The 26,518-nt window shown below is 38.8% G+C and overlaps 1 protein-coding gene across 9 annotated transcripts in view; it reads left to right on the top strand.

Moving 5' to 3' along the window:
- Positions 1-26,518, top strand: part of PARD3 (par-3 family cell polarity regulator) — a 460,545-nt gene that overhangs the window by 357,647 nt on the left and 76,380 nt on the right. For all 9 annotated transcript variants that reach the window (XM_010585300.1, XM_010585343.1, XM_010585352.1 and 6 more), the window contains one exon: positions 2,258-2,515. In XM_010585300.1, coding sequence (XP_010583602.1) covers positions 2,258-2,515 — 258 coding nt within the window. The remainder of the gene's footprint in view (positions 1-2,257; positions 2,516-26,518) is intronic.

The raw sequence follows: 26,518 nt of genomic DNA, 5'->3' as shown, positions 1-26,518 counted from the left end.
GAATGTGCTGTCAGCTGAATAGTATTACAGTTTTCATTTCCATTTTTTCCTACAATAAAAACAACGAGTAAAGAAAATAATTTGTATTTGCAAAATTGCAAAATTAAAAATTATATGTTGGTTTAAGTTAAACTATCTCAGATTTCTTCTATTTGCCTTTTTTTTTTTTTTTTTCCTGTATGGCTGTTTTTCTTTCCACTGTGACTGAATATGAGTGAGAGTTGTGGTGCACAAGTCAATGGTAGTAGACCTAAAAAGAGGAATTATGCTGAGGTATAACTTGGGGCATGTAAATGAATCACTGAACCATCAGTGTGATGGCACTGGCTGTTGAAGGGAGTTCAGCCAACCAGTTGTATCCCAAATCAGTATCCTTGGTCAATACTTGTAGGATTTTGGGGGAAAACAGGTCTGCCTATCTGTGCCATCCTCCTGTTCCTTTGGTTTGTTATGGCAGTCTTTGTTAGCATAGAAAGAATGATTTTCTTGGGACTCAATCTGATGAAGACGCTTAAATTTTGCTATTCACATACCAGCTCAGAGCTGGATTCAGATGCTTGAACACAGACGTCTTGTGTCATTTGAGGTATCACTGTCTCTGAGATGTCAGCACAGGGCTGGCAGATGTGACAAGGACCTGCAGGAGTTCTTCTTGCCCAGCAGCTGGAGGTCCAGCAGGTTTACCTGGGGATGTCAGGTGGTCATAGCTGCTTCTGTTTGAGCAGCTGAATCAAGGCTGGGCATCCACGCTCCCAAGGAAGACCTAAACAACAGCATCAAAAGTGTCTATAGAGCAGCTCCTTTCACGCTAGAACACATCGACTAGCACGGCACCTGTGTAACTCTGGAGTCTGCTGACCTAAGGCTCCCTGGACTGTAAAGGGAACCTGCACATGTAGCTGGCGTGACCTCACCTACTGCAGACACCTAAATTCCGATGTCTTTATCTGCAACCTGAATCCCACCCTTTGTGTATCCCCTTTTCTTTTTGCACAGACTAATCGTGAATGGGACTAAGTTTAAAATTTCAAAAAATGTCAGTTACCTAACTTTAAGGCTTTTCTATTTTCAAAAGAGACAAGGCTTACTTTCAAAAGAGACAGAAGCTTTGAGTAGGCTGTTCTTGTTGAAAGTTGGTGAACAAGCTGTCTTTGGAAATGGCACGTAACAGGGGTGCACAGAGCTGTAGTCTGAATGGATGGATGCTGTCGCACTGTGTAGCCATGGCTGTATTAGATGAAAAAGGAGCACATTTTACTAATGGAAGGGAGGAGACAGCTGAGTGCTTCATTTTGCAATGATGACAGAGCATTAAATTGGTCAGGGGAGACAATGTTGGGAGGGCTGGTTTTTTCAGTTCGCTGTGCATGTGTGTGTGATACATCAAATTTTCTAAAATGCCAAAGAAACTTTGAAGCCCAGATCAAATTTTAGTAATAGCTTTGTGTGCTTTTGAAAATATGACCTGTGCTCAATTTGTGTTTGTCAGATTCCTAAATGTCATCTGGTTTTATCTGTCGCTTTTTATCATCCACATAACAAGTGCACCTAGATACAAAACCCCAGTACAGCATCACATTTCATTTGTAACTTTAACATAAGGCACATGTTATTACTTTCTGAGAAAAAACTGCCTACTTTTGAGAGATGCCAGATTCAGTTTGTTTACATTTTAAACAAAGCATGGACTTTTTGAACGATTCATACAAGAATCTACTTCTGCTGTTTACTGCATGCATGCATACATAAATATATATATGTGTGTCCTATCCGTATGAAGTTTTTCAATTCTGAAAGAAGTATGATTTTTGTAGTATTGGTCCAAGAAAGTACATTAAAATTCCTCTCTAAATACAGGCGTTAGAACCATTAAACCTGTTAGGTTTTTATGGAGTACAATACAATATGAACAGTGTCAGGCCATTCTCATACGGGTCAGGTAATAGCACAGGCATCCTAAGATGCATGCAACAACACATAACTGTTTATCAACAGCTATGGCTAGTCATTATTTAACTTAATAATGGAAGAAAAGACAGTGGATAATCAGACTTCTTCCTTAAAGGCCAGTGTTGATTGTAGCATTGCTTCAATCTAGGTTTCAATATCCAAGGTAAAGCAGAGACTCCATGGCAAACTGAAACTGGAAACGCTTCAGTGGTTTTCATTAAGATGGGCTACCTAAAGTGTCTGCTAACTGCTGCTTTCAAATGATTGGGGGGGGGAAATTAGTTTCAGCCTTCTTTTAATTTTTCAGAATTCAAGCAAAAACTCGAGAATTTCGAGAGAGACAAGCTCGTGAACGTGACTATGCAGAGATACAGGATTTTAACCGGACGTTTGGCTGTGATGCGGACCCAATGTACGCTGGGATTGCTTCCTATGACTCTTCTTCAAATAGCGGCACGATAACACTGAACGCCCGACCGCAGAGCCCGAGGGAAGGGCAGACAGTGGAAGCCTTGTACGCCCAAGTGAAGAAACCACGGAATTCAAAGTCTTCACCTGTAGACAGGTAGGCACCAGACGTCAATCAATACGCTCTTTCAAAATCCACCCTTGTAATGCTTCTGTCATTGGAGATGACTGTACGTCAATTGGAAAGTCAGAACTGCATTTTTATTAATGGCTTTTTAAAAGCCTTTATGTAGAAAACTATTGAGCTCACACAAATCAAACTATAACAGAATGGGACATGAAAGTTCTTTTCTGCAGAGCAGCTGCTTCTCTTTCTTCAGATGGTTTGGAATTTTGGAGTCACCGTTTGGTATGATTCAGATTAAATTCAAACCTGTAAAACCATCTGGTTTATGTGTCAGAGGTCTAACTGATATGGTTGTGGAGTACAACATTTCCAACCTATTCACAGCAGTTAACAAAATCTCTGGAAAGTTCTTGTTAAAGCAAAAATGGGTTAAAACTTACCTGGATTCTAGTCCTACTGTAGTCCTGAACTTCAGTCTAACAGGTTGAGCTTTTTGATTATGTATAGATCAAGTGAGTAAACTCCAAGCTTGACTCACGAGTTACTTTCTCTTCTTCAGCTGTACCTTATGATTTGTTCTCTTTCTGTGGTTACATTATCTAAAGTGTGTCATGATTGGTTTTATGCTGAAATTGGGCAAAATTCCGGTTTCTGTTGATGGAGTTTTGAGTTCATTTGAAAACCTGAAGCTAAAACAGATATGTAAACTAACATAAAGTAGAAATAACCAAAGGCAAAATTCACAGCTTTTTTGTACTTTAACAATGAAAATACATCTGTTTTCTTGGCTTACATCTATGATTTTGTAGTTCTGCATTTTCTCAGCTTTACAAAAACTAACACTAAAATCCTAGTGCAGGAGGTATCGTTAACTCATTCAGAGGTTATTAATTTAGCTCATAATAAAACCACTCATTGTTTTGTTTTCTACCCCATTCTTTCTGGAAGAAAAATAGTGGACTTTCAGTTAAATCAGCAAAGCAGTGTCTTTGGTTGCAGTGTTTGAGATCTGTATAGCTCTACGTGAGGACTGGTGTTCATCTTGCATATTCTGTTCTAGGTGGTAACGGAGTCATTTGTATTTGGTCTTAAGGAAAGCAGCTGTCGTGCAGAGTTCAGCTAATTGTGTAAAACTTTTTAATTGAGGACTGAGATTGGTGTATTTAAGCCTCCACTGGATCTATTTTGAAAAGTTCCTTTACATAATATTGGTAAAAATATATCCTCTAGCATGACAAATAAGAAAATCTCAGATGCATTGTTGAATGCATAAATTTTTACTAAAATTCAGTAGCACAACTGCCTTTTTATTTTCTCAATTGCACTGTTCTCTTGCATTGCACTGTGTAAAAGTCTACTTTTCATATTAAATAAACATAATTTATATATTGTGGATACGTACATTATTTCAGTGAAGGAAGTAAAATAATTTTAAAAGACGACAGCTTCATCTGTGCCCTTGGAATTTTATATTCCTTAGCCTTACATTGACTGGCACTGGTATGCCCAGGTGCCTGACATTTCAGCACTTTTGTGCCTTTAGAAATTAAGATAGCTTGGTTGGATATGGCTGCCACGTGGTGACTCTCATGGCTGTTTTTGTTAGACCAAAGGCAACGTTTCATGCCGGACTTGAATGGCATCAATGTCACATCAACAAAAAAAATGTTCTTTGATGTGAACCTGGCACGGTGAAATGTAAGACCTGCGTGACCTAGCTAAGTCTGTGTGATTGCTGATAAAAGAGCCGGGAGAGAGTGAGTAAAACTGAAGATAACAGGGTACCGGCAGAATCTGATGTTAATCGTAAGGGTAGGACTGCAGAGCAGTGTGGTAGTTCTGCACATTCAGGCTTCTCCTGGAGCACAGAGGGCCCTGTCTCTGACAGCGGGATCACGCTGTGACAAAAGGAAAATCCCAGTGAACATGAATGGGCTTGAGCAGGGGGAGAAAACGCAAGGGGGGGACTAGAACTGGGGCAGGAAAAGCCACCCCCATTCCCCTGATAAAGGGGGGACACATTTGGCAAGAAACACCTGGAAAGAAATAGGAAATTCAGATGGAAGAAGATTATTATTTGCTATAAATGTGCTCTGAAGTACCTGTTCAGGGGTCTGAGGCATGAAGGTGTCTACTGTATGGAATTTTCTTTCTTCTCTCCTCACACCTTTATTAACACCCGGAGCTGCTGAATCCCACCCATCTCCGGGAGACTTTTTGGGGACTGTTGCAGTGATTTGTGCAATCTCAGGCTCAAATTTAACTGTCCCAGTACTCAGGTCTGTACGTTGGCCCCACCACTGAGAGAGCATGTTGCTTGCTTTGGGCACAGAAGAGATGTGACAGCTGTGAGGGAGCAGATTTCAGTCTTCCCCGAGGTGTGTGAAGGACGCCTGGGAGCTTGACCCTGTCTAATGTTCAGCAGGAGAGCCTGGATCGCAGCTGAGCTATCTTCCCAAGGCTGCTCTCTGTTTTACAGGCTTTATCTTAGATGCATTAAGAAAGTATCGTCTGAGCATCATTTTAAAAAACAGTTGTGGCCGGGTGGGCCTGAGGTGCTTGTTAACTCTGTTGTCTCCCCGTCTGTAGGATACCTGGCTCCTCACCCCACGTGCCCTGCAGCTTGTTTCTTGCTGTCCCTTTCCAGCAGTGAGACCTTTCCCCTCCGCTTGGCATCTCCCATTGTGCCCTTTTCCACACCAAGCATCCAAGTGCTTCTTCACAGGGCTCTTCTCCAGGGAGCTCTCTTCTCTGCAGTCTGATTTATCCTGATGATGCTGCAAGAAATTTGCGGAGAAATAGTCGGTTGCAGTTCTGCATCCTTAAAATATTGTTTACATTAGCGTTCACCTGCAGTGAGCGTTATTTTCAGTGTGTTTTACCCCTTTGCCCTGCCATCCTTTCCTTTCCTCTGGACGTTTCAGAGGTTACCTAAATAGAAACAGTTGCTTCCAGCCTTTGTGGACGGGAAGGGAAATTGCTTGCAGCGCGTTACCCTTGCGCTGAACTGCCAGGAGCTGGTAATGGCCAGGCTGTCTTAAATCTTTAGCACATTCATATTAAAAGCAGCATTGTTTATATGGGAAATGTTATTTCTATTACAGTTTGGTGCTTAGTGCCAAACAAAATTTGACATTTAAGTATGTCCAAAAGGTTATTTAAAAGTCTCTTACAAAGAAGCCTATAACAAAATGTCCCATAATAGTTTGCATACCATTGCTGAACACTTATGACAAATTTTGCCTTAACTTGCAAGAGAATTACTGCGTCTGTGTGTGAGGCCTTGTCAGGGTTTGTTTTTCTTTAATATTCCTTCGACTTCTCTCTTATTTTCATCAACACATGCCACCAACTGATGTGAGTTTAACTGTGTCTGGCATATGAATGATAACAAAGTGGAGGACAAGTATGTAAACCACTCATCAGAATAATGGACAATTTTATTTTATTTTTTGCAAGTTTAAGGATATTATGAGGACAACTATTATAGTGCTTCAACAGATGATGGTACTGCCAAGTTGTCAGGCAGAGGTCCCCCAAGTTATTTTATAACCTAACTTGAACCAGTGTTCAACCAGTGTTAAAACAGGCCTGTTTCTTCATTCTCCTTCTTGGATGTATTTTCTCTTGCCATGTATCCCAAGCACTCCAACTGTAGACAGATAGTACAAAACAGTAAGAAGTACACGGTTATTCCTTAAATAGTTTGTCCGTCCATTTCTGTAAATTAGAAAATGGATTGTGTAATGCCAAAATACAGCAAAGGAAAAAGAGATGTTAACTTCCTCATTGGAGATTTGCACATCTGGATGTGTATAAATGACATTGCTTTACCCATCTTACCAACAATGGCAATTTAAAAACCCCTCTATAAATAGTAAATTTTACTCAAAAATATCCTTACAGGACTTGAAGCTGTTTTAGAATTGCTTTAATGCAGATTTATGTTGCACCAGAGTGAAATCATTGATGGATGGGAGGGGGGGTGTTGGTCAGTCAGTTTGGTTTTTCAGTTATAGTTATTATCTGTTAAATATGTAGTTGAAATATGAAAGATTAATTATTTTGGGCTTGTTATGTAATCCATGCATACGAGTAGCTCCTGTGAATCTTGAAACGCTTTAAATTCCAGTTACACTAGTCATAGCAACTCTCTCCAGTAGCACTGAAAAGATTTTTTTCTGTTCTTGATCCTAGAGAATTAAAGCATATTCTCTTTCTTAACAGAGGAGGATTTTATTGCCTAGAAGAAATGAAGCTCTGGCAATAAATAAATAAATAAAATCTGTTAGGAGTGATTGGTGATCAGTATAGCTGCATATACATCAGCTGCCCTTACGATGTTAGCTCCATCCTAGGTATGGATAGCTTACAGAGACAGGCTGCTAAGAAGTTTTTTGCTTCTTATTAATGGAGCAAAATTGGGATAGAATGTGTAATCTATGTTTATTTTACAGTTCAGAAAAGAAGTGTCTCGAGAACAGTGTTCTTGTGGATAAAGCTTTTAGCTTAGCTGAGAAGTGTCTCTAGTATGTTTTGCATCATACAGAAGAGAAGCTGCACAACTGATCAGTAGTGTTTTTCATGTAGATGACAATGATGCTATACAATGGGGTTTTATAGCGATCACCTGACATCTATAGCTGAGCAGTATGTAGAAAGACAACTCCTAATGGACGTTTACTGGCTGTCACTTTGTAATCATTTCCCGCCAAGAGTGCATTGTCCTGAAATATAATTGAAATAAAATAGGCACTGTGCTGCTGTAAATCTAAATAGCTTGAAAATAGTAGGCTAGACTCCTCCAGCTTGCTGAGGACATTTTAATGGAAACATAAATACCATAATCATATGCTTTTTGCATGCATTTTGCCATTAAAAAGAAAAGATGTTCATTTTAGAAGGGAGACCTTTATGAACTGGTTTCTTTTCTATCAGAAGTGGAATCAAGTTATGTCAAAGGAATATGTGGGAACAGAAAATAACCCCACTTGCTTTAACTCTCATCTGTTTGGTGCGAAGAGGCAAGAAGCTGTTTTTAAGGTCAGACCACATACTTTCCATGCTGCTTTTCCAAAAAGAAAGGGAGAACGTTTTATTAAGAAGTTAACTTTTATTCGCTCACCAGTATCTTTGTGCTTAAATTGGCATGAGAGTAATGAATCCTGGAAACTCAAAAGAAACACTCTGATATAATATAGGAATATAAAAAGTGAAATAAGCAGACCCTGTCTTTCTAGTGTGTAAAATAACTCTTAGCAATAGCAGAATGGGTCATGAAAGCTATGAAATACTATATTGCCATGCCTGGATAAATATTTGTTAAAAAAACAAGGCGCTCGTGCAGCTATATTAAACTTCTTTATTAGTAGTGTCAGTCACAGGAGTGTTCTTAAGTCTGTGGGATCATTTATGCATAGGAATCTGAGCTTACTGCCAGGCCCACCGGAGATGGAGATAGGTGTTATTACTCAGGGTGATGCATCCTGTAAATGCTAGGGTATTTCTTGTTTCTTAAATGAAGAGATTTTTTGACAGTTCTGGAAGTTGACTTGAAGAGCGCTTTCACGAAGGGAAAGGCCACGGCACTGTAAGCCATCTAACCAATGACATTTAAAACCTGCAGAGCTGTGCAGAAGGCTAACAACCTGGATGGAATAAGATTATGCGTAAGCCCTTCCCTCCTACCTCTGTTTACTTCTCTTCGCTGACGTAGAAGTGTTTTCCTACGCCTGGATCCCTTGTTCTTCATTGTTTATCACCCTCTGCCATTAGAGCCCTACAGATGATGTGCTACCAGGGGAAGGTACCACTTAATGTGGGTAAATATGCTGTAAATACTCAATTAGGTTACAAGCATTTCAGAGCAGGGACCTGTTTGTTTTCCACGCTCCCTAAATAATGAGTAATATTTCAGAAATTAATAGTAATAGGTTTTAAATCCTTATCTTCCAGTTAGTGTCACCTTTTATGGCATAACAAAGCTTCATTCCTGTGAGAATCTGGCTTCTGGACAGACTTTCCTGGACTAGAAAATGGCACATATGCCATTATGGGATAATCAAACAGACTTTCCAAGACAACCCGCTGGAGAGCAGTGGGTTAATGAACTGTTTGCAGTTCTCTAATGTGTAAAACTGAAAATAATACTTGGAAGTCATCGTGGTGTTTTTCCTCCTCTGTCTGTGATAACCCACAGAAGGATTAGTTAGAGCCTCTGTGAGACTCTTCATGGGGTTTAATTTCACTTTAGCGCTAACACATTGGGGTTTTTTGTTCCTCTACCCTTCATCCTATAAGCCAGTAATCCTTGCCCCCAGGACTGCCTAAAAATTAGCTTGGTCTCTCACAGACCCGTATATTTAGAACCCAATAGACACTATTAGCATTGGCATTTTATCATCTTAGGTTGGTTGTTTTCTTTTGTTCTTCCATCTTGATAGAATATAAGACAAGTTTTAATATAAATTCATGAGGATTTATGTAGGCTCCCTATTGTGAAAGTATGCAATTGCACTCCCCTGTTTAGGTTACCACTTTGGTGGAATAAATGGCAGACTTACAGTGAACTCTATTCAGGTCTCCCATTTTAATTACTTGAAAGTCCTGGTTTCTTTCTGAATAGATACCAAGCACAGATACTGTTGTGAGAACCGCGTCTTTCTCCATTTACCACAGCCGCAGCCTCACGTAAACCCGGGTGGTTTTGCTTCCTCTCTCCTCCAGTCGGCTTGCCGTGTAATCTGAAGTGTGACAGCTATTTGTTTGTTTTTACAAAAGCAGCCTGAGTTAGTACCTCTACAAATGGTTGCAGTGGGAGAATGCACAGAAAGATAAGAAAGAGATGAACTTCCCACTCCGGGTTACAAAACGAGGGGGTGAAGTGGGGCCCACCCGAATGTGCCCTTAGTGCCCCTATTCTGAGCAACTGCTAAGGAGCTCCCTTTGCTGGGAATTAGGAGTATCTGTTTAGGTTTGTGATTTTCAATTCTTTAAGTGCGGCTACTGCTTATGATGAGAGACTATACTTATAAAGGGTAGATCAAAACCTGTCGCTTTTCATCCATTTTAAGGGTATAATATATATTTGGATTTTAAATATACTGTAACTGAATTATGTATAATATTTTTCATTGGTATATTAGTGCAATTTGACTACAGATATGGATCAGTTGGGTGGTTTTGTTGCTTGGAGAAAAAAAAAGAGAAAAACCTTTACATTTTTTCAGATGGTAGAAGGCAGCATTTAATTAAAAAAAAAGAAAAAAGAAAAAAGAAAACTTTAATTATATATCCTTGTATGAAACAAACATGATATAAAAAATAGAACAGCCAATGTCTCGGGCATCGAATGGTTACTGTATGGCTTGAGACTGCAGTCCAAAAAACCAGCTGTGTGTGTAACATGCACATCTTTATTTCCCACTAATGCCATCAATACAATTTGAAGTTCTTCATCCTGAGAAAATTATGGGGAATATTTGAGTACACAAAGCTGAAAAAGCAAAGGCTTTCCCATTCATTAAATGAAGTGCTTTGATCCTACCAGTGTAAAATGTTAAAATCTGTTCTTTGCTAGTCCTGCTAACCAAAATTTGGAGTGCGAACTGATGTTATGCAGCACTTGAATGCCATAATTTAATCAGTTTAATTTGTTGTTGCTGTTGAATGTGGCCCTTTCTAAATAGAATACAAATTTATGATTTTTCTATCTTTTATGTCCCTCCAGTCAACCCATCTGTTCCTCTTTGGTGAAGGATTCAGGCTTCTCCTCTCCAAGCATTTAAAGAGCTGGGGGGGGTTGCATTTTAGAGTTGTCTGATTATAGGAGAGAGGTGCACAGGCAGAGCTTGGAGGGAGTGCTGTGTGTTTGCTGAATCCTGTCTCTCCACTTGCTAAAACTAAATACACAATTTGAAGTTAGATCTTTAAATTAACGTAGGTCAATGGATGAAAAGTAAAATTAAAATTAATTTTTTATTTATGTTCCTCTAATGTTGGAGGGGTTTGGGGGGGTGTCTGTTCTTTTTTTATGCATGGTATCTCATTCACAGGTGAGATAAACTGTATTTAACTACATTGTTTATCCTTCTGGCCAGTCTTGTTTGTTTATGTGACTTAAAAAGGGTCCTGCTTATGGTCAAAGTAGTTTGTCACTGGCAGAAGTGGTGGAGTCTAATTGGAGGGAGGAATCCTCTGCAGTAAATTTTAGGAAGGAAAATAACATCACTGCATATATGTTGGGGGGTGGTGGATAATTCTTTTTAACATCTTGTAGACTCATTGAATGAGTGCTTATGAAACATACCACATTGGCAACCCTGGCAATTGAGAAATTGCTGAAAGATCTCATTTCAGTTTGTTCTTGGTTGGAAAGTTGAAAACCAATGCTTTCCCACTCATCACTCAGAAAACAGTGTATATTACTGCAGCCTTATCCTTCATAGCATTTTGTTAAAAAATCGGTTTATAAGGTGTTTGAAATCTTGTTCCTTAAGGCTCAAACACTATGATGTGAGACATTAAAAGGTTTCTTGCATGACCTATTTTATATGATTATCTATGTCTGAAAAATGTTGTTCTAACATCAGACTTATTTACTGGCTACGATTTTTTTTTCATTCCTTAAAATACAAGTGACATTTAAATAGCTTTTCAATCTGATGCAATCGTAGAAGTCTTTCTTACATGATGGATATATGAAATGTTATTACAGTAAATAGATCGCATATTTGTAATGGATAGGTAATTTCATCTGCCCAGACTTTAGATGGTGATATAACATATAAGACTTAATTTATGAAAGAAAAAGCAAAGGAGCAGATCTTCTTCATTTTAATTTTTATGTATAGTTTTGTAACAATAATGCACAGCACACCTGAGTTTCATTGCATTCTGTAATGAAATGTCTTCTGTGTGCAACAGTTCCGTCTCGAGCACCCTTCCCTCATTCCTAGGTTTCCCTTTAAAAGGAAGCACAGTACAAACCGAGATGAAAAGAGAATGCAGAATTTCTGCTGCCAACATTTTAAAAAGCAATTAGGATCCATACAACTTCAAGGGATATGAGAACTAATGTCCCTCAGACTACTCATTTCTACTTATCTTTGGGAAGGAAATTTATTTGCAGAAGACAGCAGTACCCGTAGTAACAGGCCTCTAGGTAGTAAGAGTAATTGTCCTAAAAGTGCTCTGACCTGGCAAACAAAGGAGATAGAAAATAGTAGCATCGGTCTTTATTTCCTGAGACATAGTTCATGGCTCATTAATAGTTGTAGTACATATTACTGTGTATTATATGCTGCAGAGGAAACAAGCAGAAGCTGCCCGTCATTACTTTGTAATTGTGTTAGTAGATATAGTGTGAAAAAAAAAAAAAGGGAAAAAGGAAAAAGAAGAAGAAGGTTTAGCTATGTATTATTTTGTACATCAACTTAAACTGTGCTGTGTCTGCTTGCTTAAGATAAACTCTATGCATATTTGCCAAAATGTTGTCAAATTAACCCACCCATTTCTAAGGATTGCTAAATGCCCATCAAGGAATGGAGGGATGCATTGAAGCTATTTTAATTAGCAAAGTGTGATTTAAAGGTTGCTAAAATCAAAAAGAGCTTATTCATTTTTCATCAATAATCATTTTCCTTAATATTTCATCAAAACCTGCTGATTTGGAGACCACCTTCTGGGCTTTGATTCATTATGACTGCAGACATAATTTAATTTTTCCCCCTTTCCTCATTCTGTGATATGCTCTTTCATCTTTGAGACATTGTTAAGATGTTTCTAACATTCACAGATTGCTAATTGATCCAACTTTTTTAAAACTGTACTTAAGACAGAGGCTTCTTTTCTGCAGAAGCAATTTTCCGTACATTCGCTTTTACTAATGTTTTTTTCAATCTCTGTATCTGATAAAATATAAATTCTCAAACAGACATATTAAAACTTGAGGATATGTGTAGTTTTATATATGGCAAGTGAGGCAAAAATATTAGAGAGATGGTAGAGGGAAATTAAGAGAGTATAGTCAGTGAGATTGCACAGTCACTCAGGCTTTATAGTTCATCTAAAACTAAGTTGGAATTAAAACAGTGCTGTAAGTAATGTTTTTTTATCTAAATCTTTGGGGGATCATGAAGAAAAGCAATTACGGGAATTTATGCAAAGGCATTTTGTGAAAGGATGTACAATTAAAAGAAATTGCTCCTTTCACCTTAGTAGGGCTGCTCATCCAAGTTTTGTCTACATTATCATACTCTGGTAATTTCTAGTCCCAAAATGCATTTGTGTTACTATTTTAAGTTGAGATTCATAACCTGTTTCTTCTTGGAAGGTCTCCCTGTAGAGTAGTATCCAGGAAACTTTCCATTCAGGTACCGTGTTAAAACAACCAATGGTTGGTTACTTGGCATCAGCAGAACGTAGTGAGTTGAAGCAGTCCAAGTGCCGTGGACTGTACCCTGATCCTTTTCTGTGGCTGGCTGGAAAACAGCCACAGTCTTCATTTTCCTTTGCTCACCTCTCACTTCTGAAAAGCATGTCACACTCCATGGATGCAGTTGATGCCTGTTCTGTGCATGCACTGTGATTTAGGGCAGGGCCATCTTTTTCTTTTCTTATTTGTAGCCATCTTCCTCAATCCAGTCTAATTAGAATTTCAGAAAATGTCTTCTACATCTTGGTTAGATGGTCAGAGCTAAGTTGTTGTTTGTCCTCTTAAGCCACATTGAACAATTCACGCAGACTGAATTTCATTAGCTTTCATTAGTTGCACTATTCTGATGTAGTTGAAATTCCTGCAGCTTAACATGTCAGAATTTAACAGGAAAATAGGTAAAACCGAGATAGCATTCAGTGTCAGGAATAATCCTACTTTATTGGAGCTCATGCTTATGTTTTTTTAATATTCCTTCTCAGAGTCAGATGCCTCCATCATCTATGTAGCATGTCACACGTGAGCGTGTATCCACATTCAGCAAAGCACATACTTACGTGCAGGATGAGATGCAGATGCATCAATGTGTTTAGCTGTGGCAGATTTTTTATGTGTGCATATTTATGTCTGACTGTATGTATTCATATAAAAAAAATCTTCTCTAAAAATGCCTCCACTCCAGAGGAAGTGACCTCCAGAGCTCATCTAGTTCAACCCCCTGCTGAGCAGTTTTGATCAGGTCAGGTTGCTCAGGGCTGCAGTTGTATCCTGAATATCTCTGAGGATGGAGCTTTTATCCAGCCCCCTGGCTGCCTGTTCCAGTATTTGACCAGCTTCATGCTATCTAAAAAAACAAAAGTGAAAAGAAAAAGCTTCTTGTATCAGAATTTCCCGTCCTTCAGTTTGTGTCCATTTTCTCTCATCCTATTGCTGTGCAACTCTGAGAAGAGTCTGGTGTTAAAAAAAAAACAAAACCAAAAAAAACAACCAAACAAAATTAATTAATCATTTCATGTATGATTTGGAATATGAAAAAACATTCAGAATTTTCAGGCATCAAGAGAAATTTTTAAAATAATTAGGATTACCTTAAAAAATAATACTTCATTGTTAGCATTGAACTTTTCCTAGAATGATTGCCAAAGTTGGCTTTTTTCTTAAATCACCTATTGTATTTTCATATTTCAGAGTTACACTTAGGTATGTGGCTTGTTTTTCACAAATTATTTTGAATACGTATGTTGTCTTTTTCTCCACTACACTATTCAAAACTTGAAGAAAAAGTTTGAGGGCTAAGTATAACTCTTCATTCCTCTTGAAATATTGGAAGCTGCCTCTTCTTTATTTCACAGGTTTTGTATTGTGCCTACAGCATTCAGCTCCACCAAAAATGATGCATCTGAAAGTACATGTAAAAAATGACTCAGAGTTGAGTGTGCTGTTGGATTGCATATGCTCCTTATACATACTTAGTTCTTGCTTCTCAGTCAGTCTCATTCTGCTGGTGGAGAATTGTGTTGCTCTCCCGCACAGGCAGGATCGCTGCCATGTGGGACCTGCTGCTCTGACAGCCTCTCTTCTGCTAAAGGTTTTTCAGTATTTCGCTTTTAACACTGAGGGTCTGCAGCTCATCAGCACAATTTCCTGGACAAAAGGAGATCGTAACTCCCAGAGAAATGATACTGGCAGGGAATTGTGAAACAAAGGCTGCCAAGCATTTCTCAAAGTCCTGCTCACCTATGTTTGTTCGTGAGCTAAAATCTGCAGATGGCGAGTGCTGTGGCATTGCAGGAACAGAGCCTCGGGAGACGTGGGTGCCTCCTGCGGAGCTGAAGGGCTGCACTGGAGGAGAGGGAGGGGGAAATGAAGCAACTCTCCTGTAGAGATCAGGAGTGCTGCAGGACGGTGATCGAGGAGAGGAAGCTGCCTGCTGAGCTTGCCGTGACAAAGGGGAGCAAGCTATCCTCTCAGGCTCAGAAAAAAAAAAAAAGGAAAAAAAAAAAAAACGTCCCTCCTCGTAAGCACAGATGAGGAATAGGATGGTCTACAGAGGGTTGTCTGTCATCTAGATAGTATATTTGCAAGGACCCTAAAGAACTTCATAGCCTTTAATGGGGACTTGTAGTCAATATAACAACCATTTCACTCCACAGCTGATCCCCTCACCACTCCCTGCACTGACGTGCAACCACCTGCACAGTGAAACACTGCTTCTGTTTAATTGCATATAAATCAGGGCTGGGGAGTGGAGACAAGCCAGGAGAGTTTGGAAGGAGAATTTAAGCGAAAAAGGTAATTACCTGAGCTGGAACATGGCCAGGGCACCAAGGTTAACACCTGTAGGCCTGTGAGAAGTGCCTGGTGATGTTCTTCCAGAAACCATTTTCTACTGAGTTATAGAAAAGACCTTGTTAGTCACTTGGTCTGAATCCCTCTACACGCAGAATTGATTTCTGCTGTAGTTTGTTCTATCACTTGTGTAGTGCACATTCAGTCAGTTTGAAATGGGGTTTGTCCACCAGCTTTAATGTGGAGAGATAGCCTACTCTTTTCCTTTTATAGCTCTTGTTTGAGAAGACAATTGCCTGGTATTTAACCTAAATTTTTACTTTATCACCTCCATGTTCTCTTGAATGTACTAGGATTTAGGGCAGAAAGACATAAAGTGTCTGAAATTCCCAGTACCTATCTGAGCGTGTCCCTTGATATCCTAAGAAAAGAGGAAGAAATAATTTTGATGTGTGTTCCTCAGTCACAAACCAGGGTAAATTAGCTCCTGCTGAGACCTCTGTTGTGGTGTTTAGACTGCTGCAAAGACAAAAGTTAGCTCAGATATCACCACATCACAGCATAGAAGAGACAAACACTGTCTTCCTTCCCTTCTCTGTTCAGAGACAAATGCAATGTCTCTCCTTTTTTGAGCTTACTTTCATCATATTTTTCATATTTCACCCTCTTAGTTCATTACTCCAGTCAATCTATGTTCTCTGTGCAGAGCACAGGCGCACAATTTGAAGCAACTCAACAGTCACATCCTCCAGCGTTCTGCCTGAGCTACTCAAACCTGCTCTTCAGTGAGGAGATATGGAGAGCAGAGCTGCGTGCTCCCTCCAGTCATACAAGAACTCTGAAAAGTGTTTTTCGATTTATTTCTCAGTAAGATATTTATCTCATCTTAAAATTCCCCATACTTTCATCTGTAGATGGCTACCTCTTGAATACCTATCTCTCTAGTAGGAGGAGAAATAGATTTTGTTTTGCTCTTGACCTTGGTTTTGATGGGTGTTTTTCATTTGTAAGGAACCTACAGCATTTCACAAGGTTGTGCAGTCTGTCCTAATTTCATATTATGCCTGTCAGTGCTTCCTGAGCAGCTCTTCAGTGGAGGTTTGCAGGACATTGTGTCTGTTTGCTTATGTGAGACTGAATGTGGGCCTCTAGAAGGAAAACTTTCTTTCCTATAGGTTGAGCTAAGTCTCAGTAGCTATGGCTGCAATGTTTGTATTCCTTACAGATGGGCACTGAAAAGGACTTCTGCACATTCAGCAGTTGATTACACAATCTCAACATATTTAAGCTAGGCAGTTTAAGATCTGATTTTTATTTCTTTGTTGCTATTCTTACAGTTAATAGCATAGCGATCATTAATATTTCACTGACATTTATTATAAAAGAGAATTATATTGTAATATTAGAGAGAGATGTTGAACCTTGCATGTGATTTTAAACTGCTGTGTACCCAGACTGACAAATTGTGCTAGCGTACAGGACATAAAAGGAGCTAAGAGAAATCTAAAATCACGTGAGCAGAGGAAGGCAATTTTATATAGTAAATAAATAAGATATTAGGAATGACGATATGAGGGAAGTGTTCGATGTGAGAGGAACACGTCAAAATAGGAGGAAACGAAAGTTAAAAGCATCAGGCTGAGGACTAAAGAGTGAGAATGAGGTTGTGTGTTCGAGGCAAAAAGAGCTCCCAGAGTGGGACTTGGAGGTGGCAAGGAGTGGGGATGAAGATAGTTCTAGGAGTGTTGTGGTTTAACTCCAGCCAGCAACTAAGCACCACGCAGCCACTCACTTCCCACACCACCCCGTGGGATGGGGGAGAGAAGCAGAAGGAAGAAGATAAAACTCATGGGTTGGGATAAGAACAGTTTAATAGAACAGAAAGGAAGAAAATAATAATGATGATAATAAAATGACAATAATAATAATAATGGGATTGAAATATAAAAAACAAGTGATGCACAATGCAATTGCTCACCACACGCCAAACGATGCCCAGTTAGTTCCTGAGCAGTGATCCCCCCCAGGCCAACTGCCCCCAGTTTATACACTGGGCATGACATCACATGGTAGGGAATATCCCTTTGGCCACTTTGGGCCAGCTGCCCTGGCTGTGTCCCCTCCCAACTTCTTGTGCCCCTCCAGCCTTCTTGCTGGCTGGGCATGAGAAGCTGAAAAATCCTTGACTTAGTCTAAACACAACTTAGCAACAACTGAAAACATCAGTGTGTTATCACCATTCTTCTCATACTGAATCCAAGACATAACACTACACCAGCTGCTAGAAAGAAAATTAACTCTATCCCAGCCGAAACCAGGACAAGGGGAAAAAGAAAGGTAATTACATTTCAGCAGTGCTTAATCTATGTTGGTAAGCTCCTTGGCTATGATATAATTCACTCACAATTCACCAGAATACAACCAATTAAATTCTGCTGTAATACTTTTTTCCCCTGTATGAGCTTTCCTCCAGGATTCACCTGAGATTAGGCAAAGACACCTGAGCTCATTCATTCCCTCCCTGCAACTTCAGCAGTGCTGCAGATACAAAAGCGAAGCCTTGACTGCTGCATCCCGTCATCTAAATTCAGCTGCTCTTCCCTTTGGTATCACATCAGAACAATTTAAAGAGACATGAAACAGCAGGAGCCACGATGTAGGTGTTTAGGTTCTCGCTGCTTGGTCACATTACTATCTTGCTGTATCTGCAAGAGTGTTGCAAACTTGATTAAAAAATTTAATGATGAGAAACAAAGGGATGAGCAAAGAGAACAAAAGAAAAAAGTGAAGAGAGCGTGGAAGAAGTTTATTGCATGCAAGTCATCCAATTATCCCTCAGAGCCCAAATCCCTTGTCTAATTGCCTAAGTTGATCCTTCAGGACTGAAAGGATTAAATGAAATAGCAGGGCTGGTGGAAAGCAGCCTGTGGGAGGCATTTTGTGAACAGGCTTGCATGAACAGCAGAATAGAGTTTCTATTTGCTTCTGTTTGTCTGGGCCTTCTGTTATCAAAAGAGTAGCAAAGGATGAAAAATATGAGGACTTTTGATTAGAAAATAGTCCCTTTGGCTCAGAGTTGAGGCACTGGGGGGTGCTGGAAAACCTATCCTGATGCTTTTTATGCTGTGCTTGTCTGCATGGTATATCTCTCTCCGGGATCATAAACTCTCACTTTACACTATATTAAGTTCATTTGAAAAACTGAGGGAAAAGAAAAACTTCTTTAAAATATCTCACTGCAAAATCACTAGACGCTGGAGAATGTCAGGATTGAGCTGGCGTTAAAATGAGAGCAAGCAGCAGCCCACGTCGTTGTCTCACAGCAATCGCAAGTGCCAAACTCACAACGGAGGAAAGACGACTGTCAGGCTTAATGTACCTTAAAGGACTTCTGTTTAATACATTCCTCTGCATACACACCAGATGAGGAAGAGTCCCGTCTAATAGTCTAGTATCTCATCCTGTCATGCAAAGTATCTCTTGCAATTATCCCCTTCTAGACAACATCAACACTATTCCCCCCGCCCCAACATTAGTGGGGGGAAATATTAGGAAGGGAAAGAAAACAAGAATCTCCTGTAAAAGAGTGGAAAGCAGAGAAAATCAATCTTCTTCCAGTTTTGTTTCCTGTTGCCCAAAACCTTCAGTTTTACCCAGTACACTGCCCTGTGAAAGAGGACTTGCAGAACATAAACAAATCCTCAAGCAGTGATGCTATCTTACTTTTGTTTATATAATGCCATAGAGTGTGGTGCAGCACTTTATAGAGTTTGTAATAAGATCAGGTCGTCTCCCATAAAAATCTTGCAGTTGTTATGTGAAATGTTAAGACGTAAGACAGCATTAGAAGGAAAAGAGGCTACAGAAATGTTAGGTGGTTCATTTGGACGTCCTCAGGTGACATCCAGCTAAGAAATTAATTTCCTGAGAGAAACCTGCAGCAGAATGGAAACATTATCTGAATTGGAAAGAGCTTAGCCGGGAGGACAGAAAAAGAAATGCTTTCTAAGCAGTCCTAAACCTGACTTATACCTACTTACGCCTTCCCTACTTATACCTCAAATTTTAGTTAAGAATAATAGTTTTTAAAATTCCTACTCAGTTATTTCATCAAAACCTTTTTCCAAGGCTGCTCTGTGGTGAACACTGAAATGATTCATGCAGTCATACCGTTCTGACTGAATAATTGATACATTTTGACAGGCTGAATGTACAATGGATTACATTTGCTTCTCAATATATATATGATGATTAACGTAACTAGGTCTTACATGTGCTCATCAAGGGGAGAAAATGCCCCAAAGAGAATATTATTTGATGGTTCGATGAACTGAACTTTGATACTGCACTTAGACTGTTGATAGCATTAAGATAGTCATGATGGTTTATGGATCTAGCTGTCAAATTAGAAAATTTCACTGAGTTAGAGAGAAAACTTGGTGAAATGTAGAGAATTTAAAGAAACGCCATTGACGTGTTTAGATCCAAAAAAATTCTAGTCTTAGCTGCTGGAGGATGAATGGATATCTCTGAGGTACTCTGATTTAATGTCGTTCCATCGGACCTAAATCTGTCGGGATGTGTCCTAGCCAAAGCCACAGAGGTTCCACAAAAAATAATTCAAAGCTTTAAAAAGCAGCTTATTCATGCCTAAATTAGAAAGCCAAGCTATCTATATAGTCAAAGGAGAGAAGTAGTATCCTCAAGAGGGCAATTCAGAGCATCCAAGTGAGATAGCTTTAGGCAGAGTTGTAAATGCTCCCTTCCCATACATATTAATCCTGCCCTGAGGTCATTTAGTTACCAAGTTGATACGAACTCATTAAGTCCAAAATCAACCAAGCTTCCTCTCTGTGCATGGTGCAAATGGAAGTCCATTTATGAAGGTTTGGCCATCCGTAGCTCTTCAGGGACTGTTTTGCTCTTATGATGTTGTATACCCCTGATGTCATAGTGAATGAGCATCATTTTTGCATCTAGCTTTACAATATCAGAATGAGGTGAGGAAATGCTGAGATTCTCATTAAATGGAGGCACTGAGGAGGATGTTTACACACAGTTAGTATCAGTGTTAAGAGAGAAATCCATATATAGTGCATATATAGAGATGTCTCCACAGGGTAAATCAAAGCGCTCTACGAACATGTTTTTCTCTAATGTCTGTGCAGAAAATCTGGTTTTCATAACGTATGCACTGAAAATTAGACATGTGAATATCCCATGAAAGGCAAATGCAATGCCTAAATGTGAATGTTTGGAGCCACTTTGGATGTCCTAAAGCATACAAACCCAGCCTATAGCTCCAGTCAAGAAGGATGTGGGGCTGCTGTAGGTCCTTTTCATACCTGCGATTCCTATGGAAATAAGTCTGGGTAACTAAAATGACAGATTTCCATGTTTAGGCATCTGAGTTGCTGATGCTCACCAAGTGACTTTTAGCTACAATTACAGTAGTCTGCAGTGGAAGGTTAAATGTGATTCATCTACACGCAAGCTCAGGATTAAAACCACTGCGCTTGCCTGTCCTTTCCTGTTGGTTGGATCATTCTCTGTCCTCATTCCTGTGCATAAGGTGGCAAAGTACTAGGTCTGAATATGACAGTGCCTGGATGGCTACTGTGTACTCTCAAATACCCAAATGCACTTAAATGTTACAGCATTTAAATACGTGTAAATGCTAAATGTTTATGTGTCAAACAAATACTATCAAAAGGATTTCATTTAGAGGCTTTTAATCATCAAGTATTTGGACCTTTCATTTGCCTCTCTCTCTCTTCATTATTTGGAAAGGGCACTTAGATTCATAACTGCCCTCATCTTCTGGGGCAGTAATATATGCAAGAAGAAAAACAGCGAAGATTCAGCTCATTGAATCTGGCCAGTTTTAGAATGTTTCTGGGTTTGTATTCTTCTGGAGACTCAAAAATTGTTAACTAAACACTACCTGTTTCACTAAATTCAAAGCTTATTTTTTCTTTTAAGGTGACTTAAATGCATAATTGTCTGTTATATCTTACCAGCTACTTCTTTTTGATGGCTATTTAAATATCACAGAGCCATAGATCCAATTACCAAATTGGTAATTAACTGGGTTTTGGGTTTTGGTTTTAAGAAAGATATTGTTTCCATATTGAACTATAAAATTTTATATGCTTCAGTGAAAATAACGCCTTAATTGTTGAATAATGTCTGTTTGTAGCTTTTGAGCAAAGTGCTGTGCAGTCTCTACCTACTCAAACTTGAGTGAAAAACGAGATGTTGTTTGCAGACACTTCCTCAGCAATTTATGGTAGCCCTAATTTGTGGCTGAACCTCTGAATGGCTGCTAGAGAAGAATTTGCCTTTCAAGGGCAAAATAGCAATTGTATGCAGTCATCTACTTCTACATGTTCCATTAACACCATTTACTCAAGCAAGATGAGAACCTGTTTTATAAAGCGTTTTGAGAATCTGTAAGACCATGAGAATTTTTGCTTTCTGTAGACAATATAGTATACGATAGATTGGGGGAGACATTGTTCAGAGAATAATTTGAAAGAGCGTATAAGAATTCCGATATCTCAGCAACTGTAATATTGCAAAGGAAGTCATGGCATAATGTAGTTGATCCCCCTTAAAATGCAATACAATATTATTTTAAGATTTTTCTCACTTTATTATTATTATTATTGGCTCTATAAGTAACACATTTTAAATATTTTGTATTGGCAATGCCAGCATAACAAAGGACTTAACATGACAGAAATGCAAATAGACTTTGTTTTACTTCATATGCAATAATTATTAATGGAAATCAGTTCATAAATGACTTTCAAAAGAATACACATCTTTTCAAGAGCTGGTCTTTGCTACTATCAAACTCTGAGAGCCACCCTGATATGATGTAATAGGTTTCTCAAAAGAAGTAGTGTATTCTCCCTATTACTAGTGAACAGGGCAAAAATATTAGATTTGCAGTGGAAGTTAAAAAGGCATTTTTGTCTAGTGATAAGGAGGATGAAGCACCGGAAGTAGATTGCCTGTAGAGGCTATGGATTTCTCCAGCATCAGAAATCTTTATGGCCAGGTGAGGCTGGCATAACCAGCTATAGCTGATTTGCCTCAGAGCAGACTTTCAGGTCCCTTGCAGCTCTACTCTTCAGCCAGGGAAAAGCATTCAAATTCATTGAGCATTTTTGTGTTGACCATTATATGATATTGTATAGACTCCCTGACGGAAAGTGACAGGTTTGACTTTTTTGTTTGGTTTGTTTTGTAAGCACATTATTATTTTTCTGCTAGTCATATAGGATTAGGTGATTTTTTAAGGATTATTATTTTTTGTGTGTCATGCTAACATATTTACATACCAAGTTTTGGAGAATGTTTTGCTAGGGCTGAAAGGAAAGGAAAAGAAAAAGAGGGCTGTTAGAGGTGGGAGCATTTATTGCAAGGACCCTTTGTGCTAAATATTTCAAAATGGATTGAATTATCTTGCCCTTAACATAAACTCAGTATGTTATAGGGAGTTGCAACTTCAGAGCTAATGCTCTGAAACTTCATAAAGAAGTAACTTTGCCAGAGAAGTAAATGTTTAGGTTTTGTATGCCTGAAAAATAAAAGCTGTAACTACTATGTTTAAACTGCTGTTATAATAAATATTTTTAAATAAGTATATTGGTTTGGGTTCTTTAAGAAACACCTCATTATAACTGCAGTGGTCTTCAGGGTAGTTTTAATCAGAAAATCATGTAAATTGGTAGACTGGTTGGCAGCTAATAGACTTCAAGCTTTCTATGACTTATTTTGTGCTCATGCAAGTAATAGGCATATTAAATCTCAGCATTTCATCATCAAATCTCTAATACAAGTGAACCACATTGAATAGTGATACTTAGCACTTGTAAAGTGCTTTACTGCTCTGAAGCATTGCACGGACAATTGTTATTGAAACACTGCAAGGGCTAAGTTGTTATCTCTGCTTCAAGACAAAATATCAACCCGGCTAAAGAAGTCTGTAAATGCAAATTGCATTGACTGGAAATGTGTATCAGAGAGGTTTCTTTATACGCTTATGCTCTTCCCTGGATATTTGCTGTTAGTCACTGCTAAAAGATATGGAGTGCATAGACCATTTCTGTGATACAGTCCAACTGTTTTTGTTTCTTTTAAGGTAGAAAAATTAAGTCAGAACAAAAAACAACAAAAAAGCATAAATAAGAAGTCTATAGTTTTGTGAACTTAGTTGCATACACAACTTACTGGCTTCTTGAATCCACTTGCAGGCACTTCGCATAGCAAATAGGAATCATCCAATTAGATGTAAACATACACTGAGCGAGTCACCTGAGCTTTGCTTATAGAAAATCAAAATCTAATTAATACATTCAAAGGGATCTACACTGTAATTTACCTCATCCTGAAGCAAATGCCTAAGTAGGTCAACTAAATATGTCCTAACAGTCATCTTTATGTTAATTGACTAAGATAAATAACACAGATGTAGATGTCTTTATTTTATTGGGTGAATCCCACTCTCTGTCTGGCTGCAAATATCATGAAGTTGCCATTTAAATCCGTGACAATATGCCTTTTACTGGCAGCAGTGAAGAACAGTGCCCTAAAGCTGCATGTAGTTATCATGCAAGTACCCAAATTTTAGTTTGGGGGGTGGTAGACAGGTGTTCTTGTTTTGCCATTTCCACCGCTAATGAAGACAGGTGGTAGAAAATGAAGACAGGCTTTGGGGTTGGCTCTGAGGACTACCGCTTCCAGCAGCCATAGTAAAAGTTACCACCACTTGCAAGCTGTCTACTATTTTTTAGCGCCTCACCTACTGCTTAGTATAGCAGTTTAGGGCTGTGGAGGGGAATGGGAATTATGCAACTTGTATGCTAAATTTTTCTGGCCAAATATTGCTTGCCACAGTTTTCTATCTGCTCTGTATTAACTTCTCTAGCCTAATTTTCAACTGCTTGCACCCCTTGCATACGTACTGTCCTGCATCGGAGAAATGTTCTCGAGTCAAACATGTGAAAAACAAGGCATTCAAAAATGTAAACCACATTTGAATCTTTTTTTCCCTAAATTGGCTGTCAGAATGTTGCGCGGAGGCTGCGTTGGGAAGCCGGTGCTGTACACCGCCCCACGTGCAAAGTGTAGCTTTGAGCTGGTGTGTTGCCGTTCCTCCTTCCAGATTGCACTGAAAGATCAGGCCTTATGTCATGCACATATTTTGTAGAAGAACGTAAGTGGTTTGTGCTGGTTTAGATTAAATTACATTCCATCAGTGCTCTAGATTTTATTATCACCAAAAGAAACATTCAATTCACCTGCCATTTAATCTCCCCTCTTCCTCCTCTCCTATTCAAGACTGAGAACAAATGTTGAATGAAATTATTTTAAACCCACACATTTGAGACGTATTAAACTTAATCTTTCTTGTCCTAGGATGTTTGAAGTTGTCTGCTTTGTCAATTATCAACACGCTGGCTTCTGCTGGACTTTATTCAGCACTCTTCTGTTTCATTATAGAAAAGTAAATTAGAATTGTGGGTTTAGCATATATATTCTCTCTTTTTATGGAGTCTTTCTGAGAAATGTTAATGTTATGTTTTTAAGTATTCAGATTTTTAATCTTCAACCTAAAATTTGTCTTTAGAGCACAGTGGCAAGATACATTTGCTTATGGAACTCTGCAATGTCTCTTCAATAAAATACAACCTATACTCTAATTACTTCCTCTCGATATCTATCTATTAGAATTCTCATATATTTATTTACTGCTTAGGAATCATGTTAGCATTCATTTTGTTTTTCTTTTTAAATAATGCATATAACAGCAGGCAATGTTATTTTTCTTTTTCTTTCATGAGCTTTGTGCATCCACCCACTTCCTTTTTGCCATGATGAATTTCCTTTGTAGTTGATTATAGTGATTTTCTGGTTTGACATCCCTCAGGCTCTGCCTACTAAATCAATATCATCTTTCAGTGAATGTTGTTGTGATGAGCTTTTTTCCCCCATTTAAGGAATACTTTAGAATAAACCCAAGTGAAGATTTTTTATGATGTGTCAATTTACTCGTTCTTCGTATGCCTGTTTCTCAGTCAAATCCAAATCAATTGTTGTCTAAAGGTTTCTCATTTTCTTCTCTTACAAATTGCTACGGTCCAGTTTTTTGTTTCCCAGGCTGGCATTTATCTTTGCCGTGTAGCTGTCCACGTTTTGAAGTATACAAATACCATAGACCTCTGATGTTCCTTCATTAAATATATTTGAGGTGTTGACCAGATTATGGAACTCATCAATTCCCTCTTAAGACACAAAATGCATCTCAAGTTCAGTGGAAAAGGGGGAAAAAAAATTTGTTTGCTTACTCATCTGGGAAACTACAATCTGTTGCCAAAGCCAGTTATCATGAGCTTTGATTAGAAATCAGCAAAGACAGCTGCTGAAAAACATAGTGAGAAAGATTGTATCCGGTTAGAGAAGAGTTCCTTTGACTTTGGAAGAGCAGAGGGACATTGCTGAGGGAATATGAATATGCATTTCTTTTAATATGTAGATGGATATGGATGTAGATATTCTAGCTTGCAGTGTTTGTTGTTGTTGTTGTTGTTGTTGTTATTATTACAGTGTTACTATCTCTCTCAAGGCTTCTTTATGACCTGAGGGTGCTTTTTTCTTTAAATTTAATATAAATTATTTGTGTTGCATCCATATGTGTAGGCTTTTAGTATATCAAATTTTGCAAAATGTGCCCATAAATGCATTTGACTTTAGCTGAGTGATCGCCAGTTTGCTAGTATAAAATCTTTCCAACAGAAGGAAGAGGGAATTCTGTACTGTTTTAGAAGTGCATAGTTAGTTGCTACACTTCTGGGTAGTTTTGTCCTTGCCATTCCATTTATCTGGTGGCTTCCCCTTCTCAAAACAAACTTTCAGCAATAAATTGTTAATTCAGAATCTTAGAAACTTTGCTGAAAAAGCTTATTATCGTATGAAGCTTCCTGACTGCAGCAGTTTTGGAGGTTTCCTTGGTTTTGCAGTTTTTCCAACTTGCTGAAGGATTTTGAATACAGAGGCATCAGTGTTGTTGAGAAAGTGAACCTGAGGATGTCACCGCTGATGTTAACATATCCATATAGAACCAGTTCCCGTTCCCAGAACTCTAATGCTCTGCTTCTGTAAACAACTGCGCTGGTGTGGTGTTTCACAGCCACAAAAAAAGAGGAATGTTTTGTTGCCCTGCCAGCTTCCTCCATTTCTAATGGTCTGACCTTCTCCCAGTGCCAGCTCTGGAATCACAGCGCCATTTGCCGAGCCAG

Source organism: Haliaeetus leucocephalus, unplaced genomic scaffold (genome assembly GCF_000737465.1).
Source record: "Haliaeetus leucocephalus isolate CR32 unplaced genomic scaffold, Haliaeetus_leucocephalus-4.0 Scaffold0, whole genome shotgun sequence".
Taxonomy (NCBI): Eukaryota; Metazoa; Chordata; class Aves; order Accipitriformes; family Accipitridae; genus Haliaeetus; species Haliaeetus leucocephalus.
This window is presented reverse-complemented; position numbering and strand designations above follow the sequence as displayed.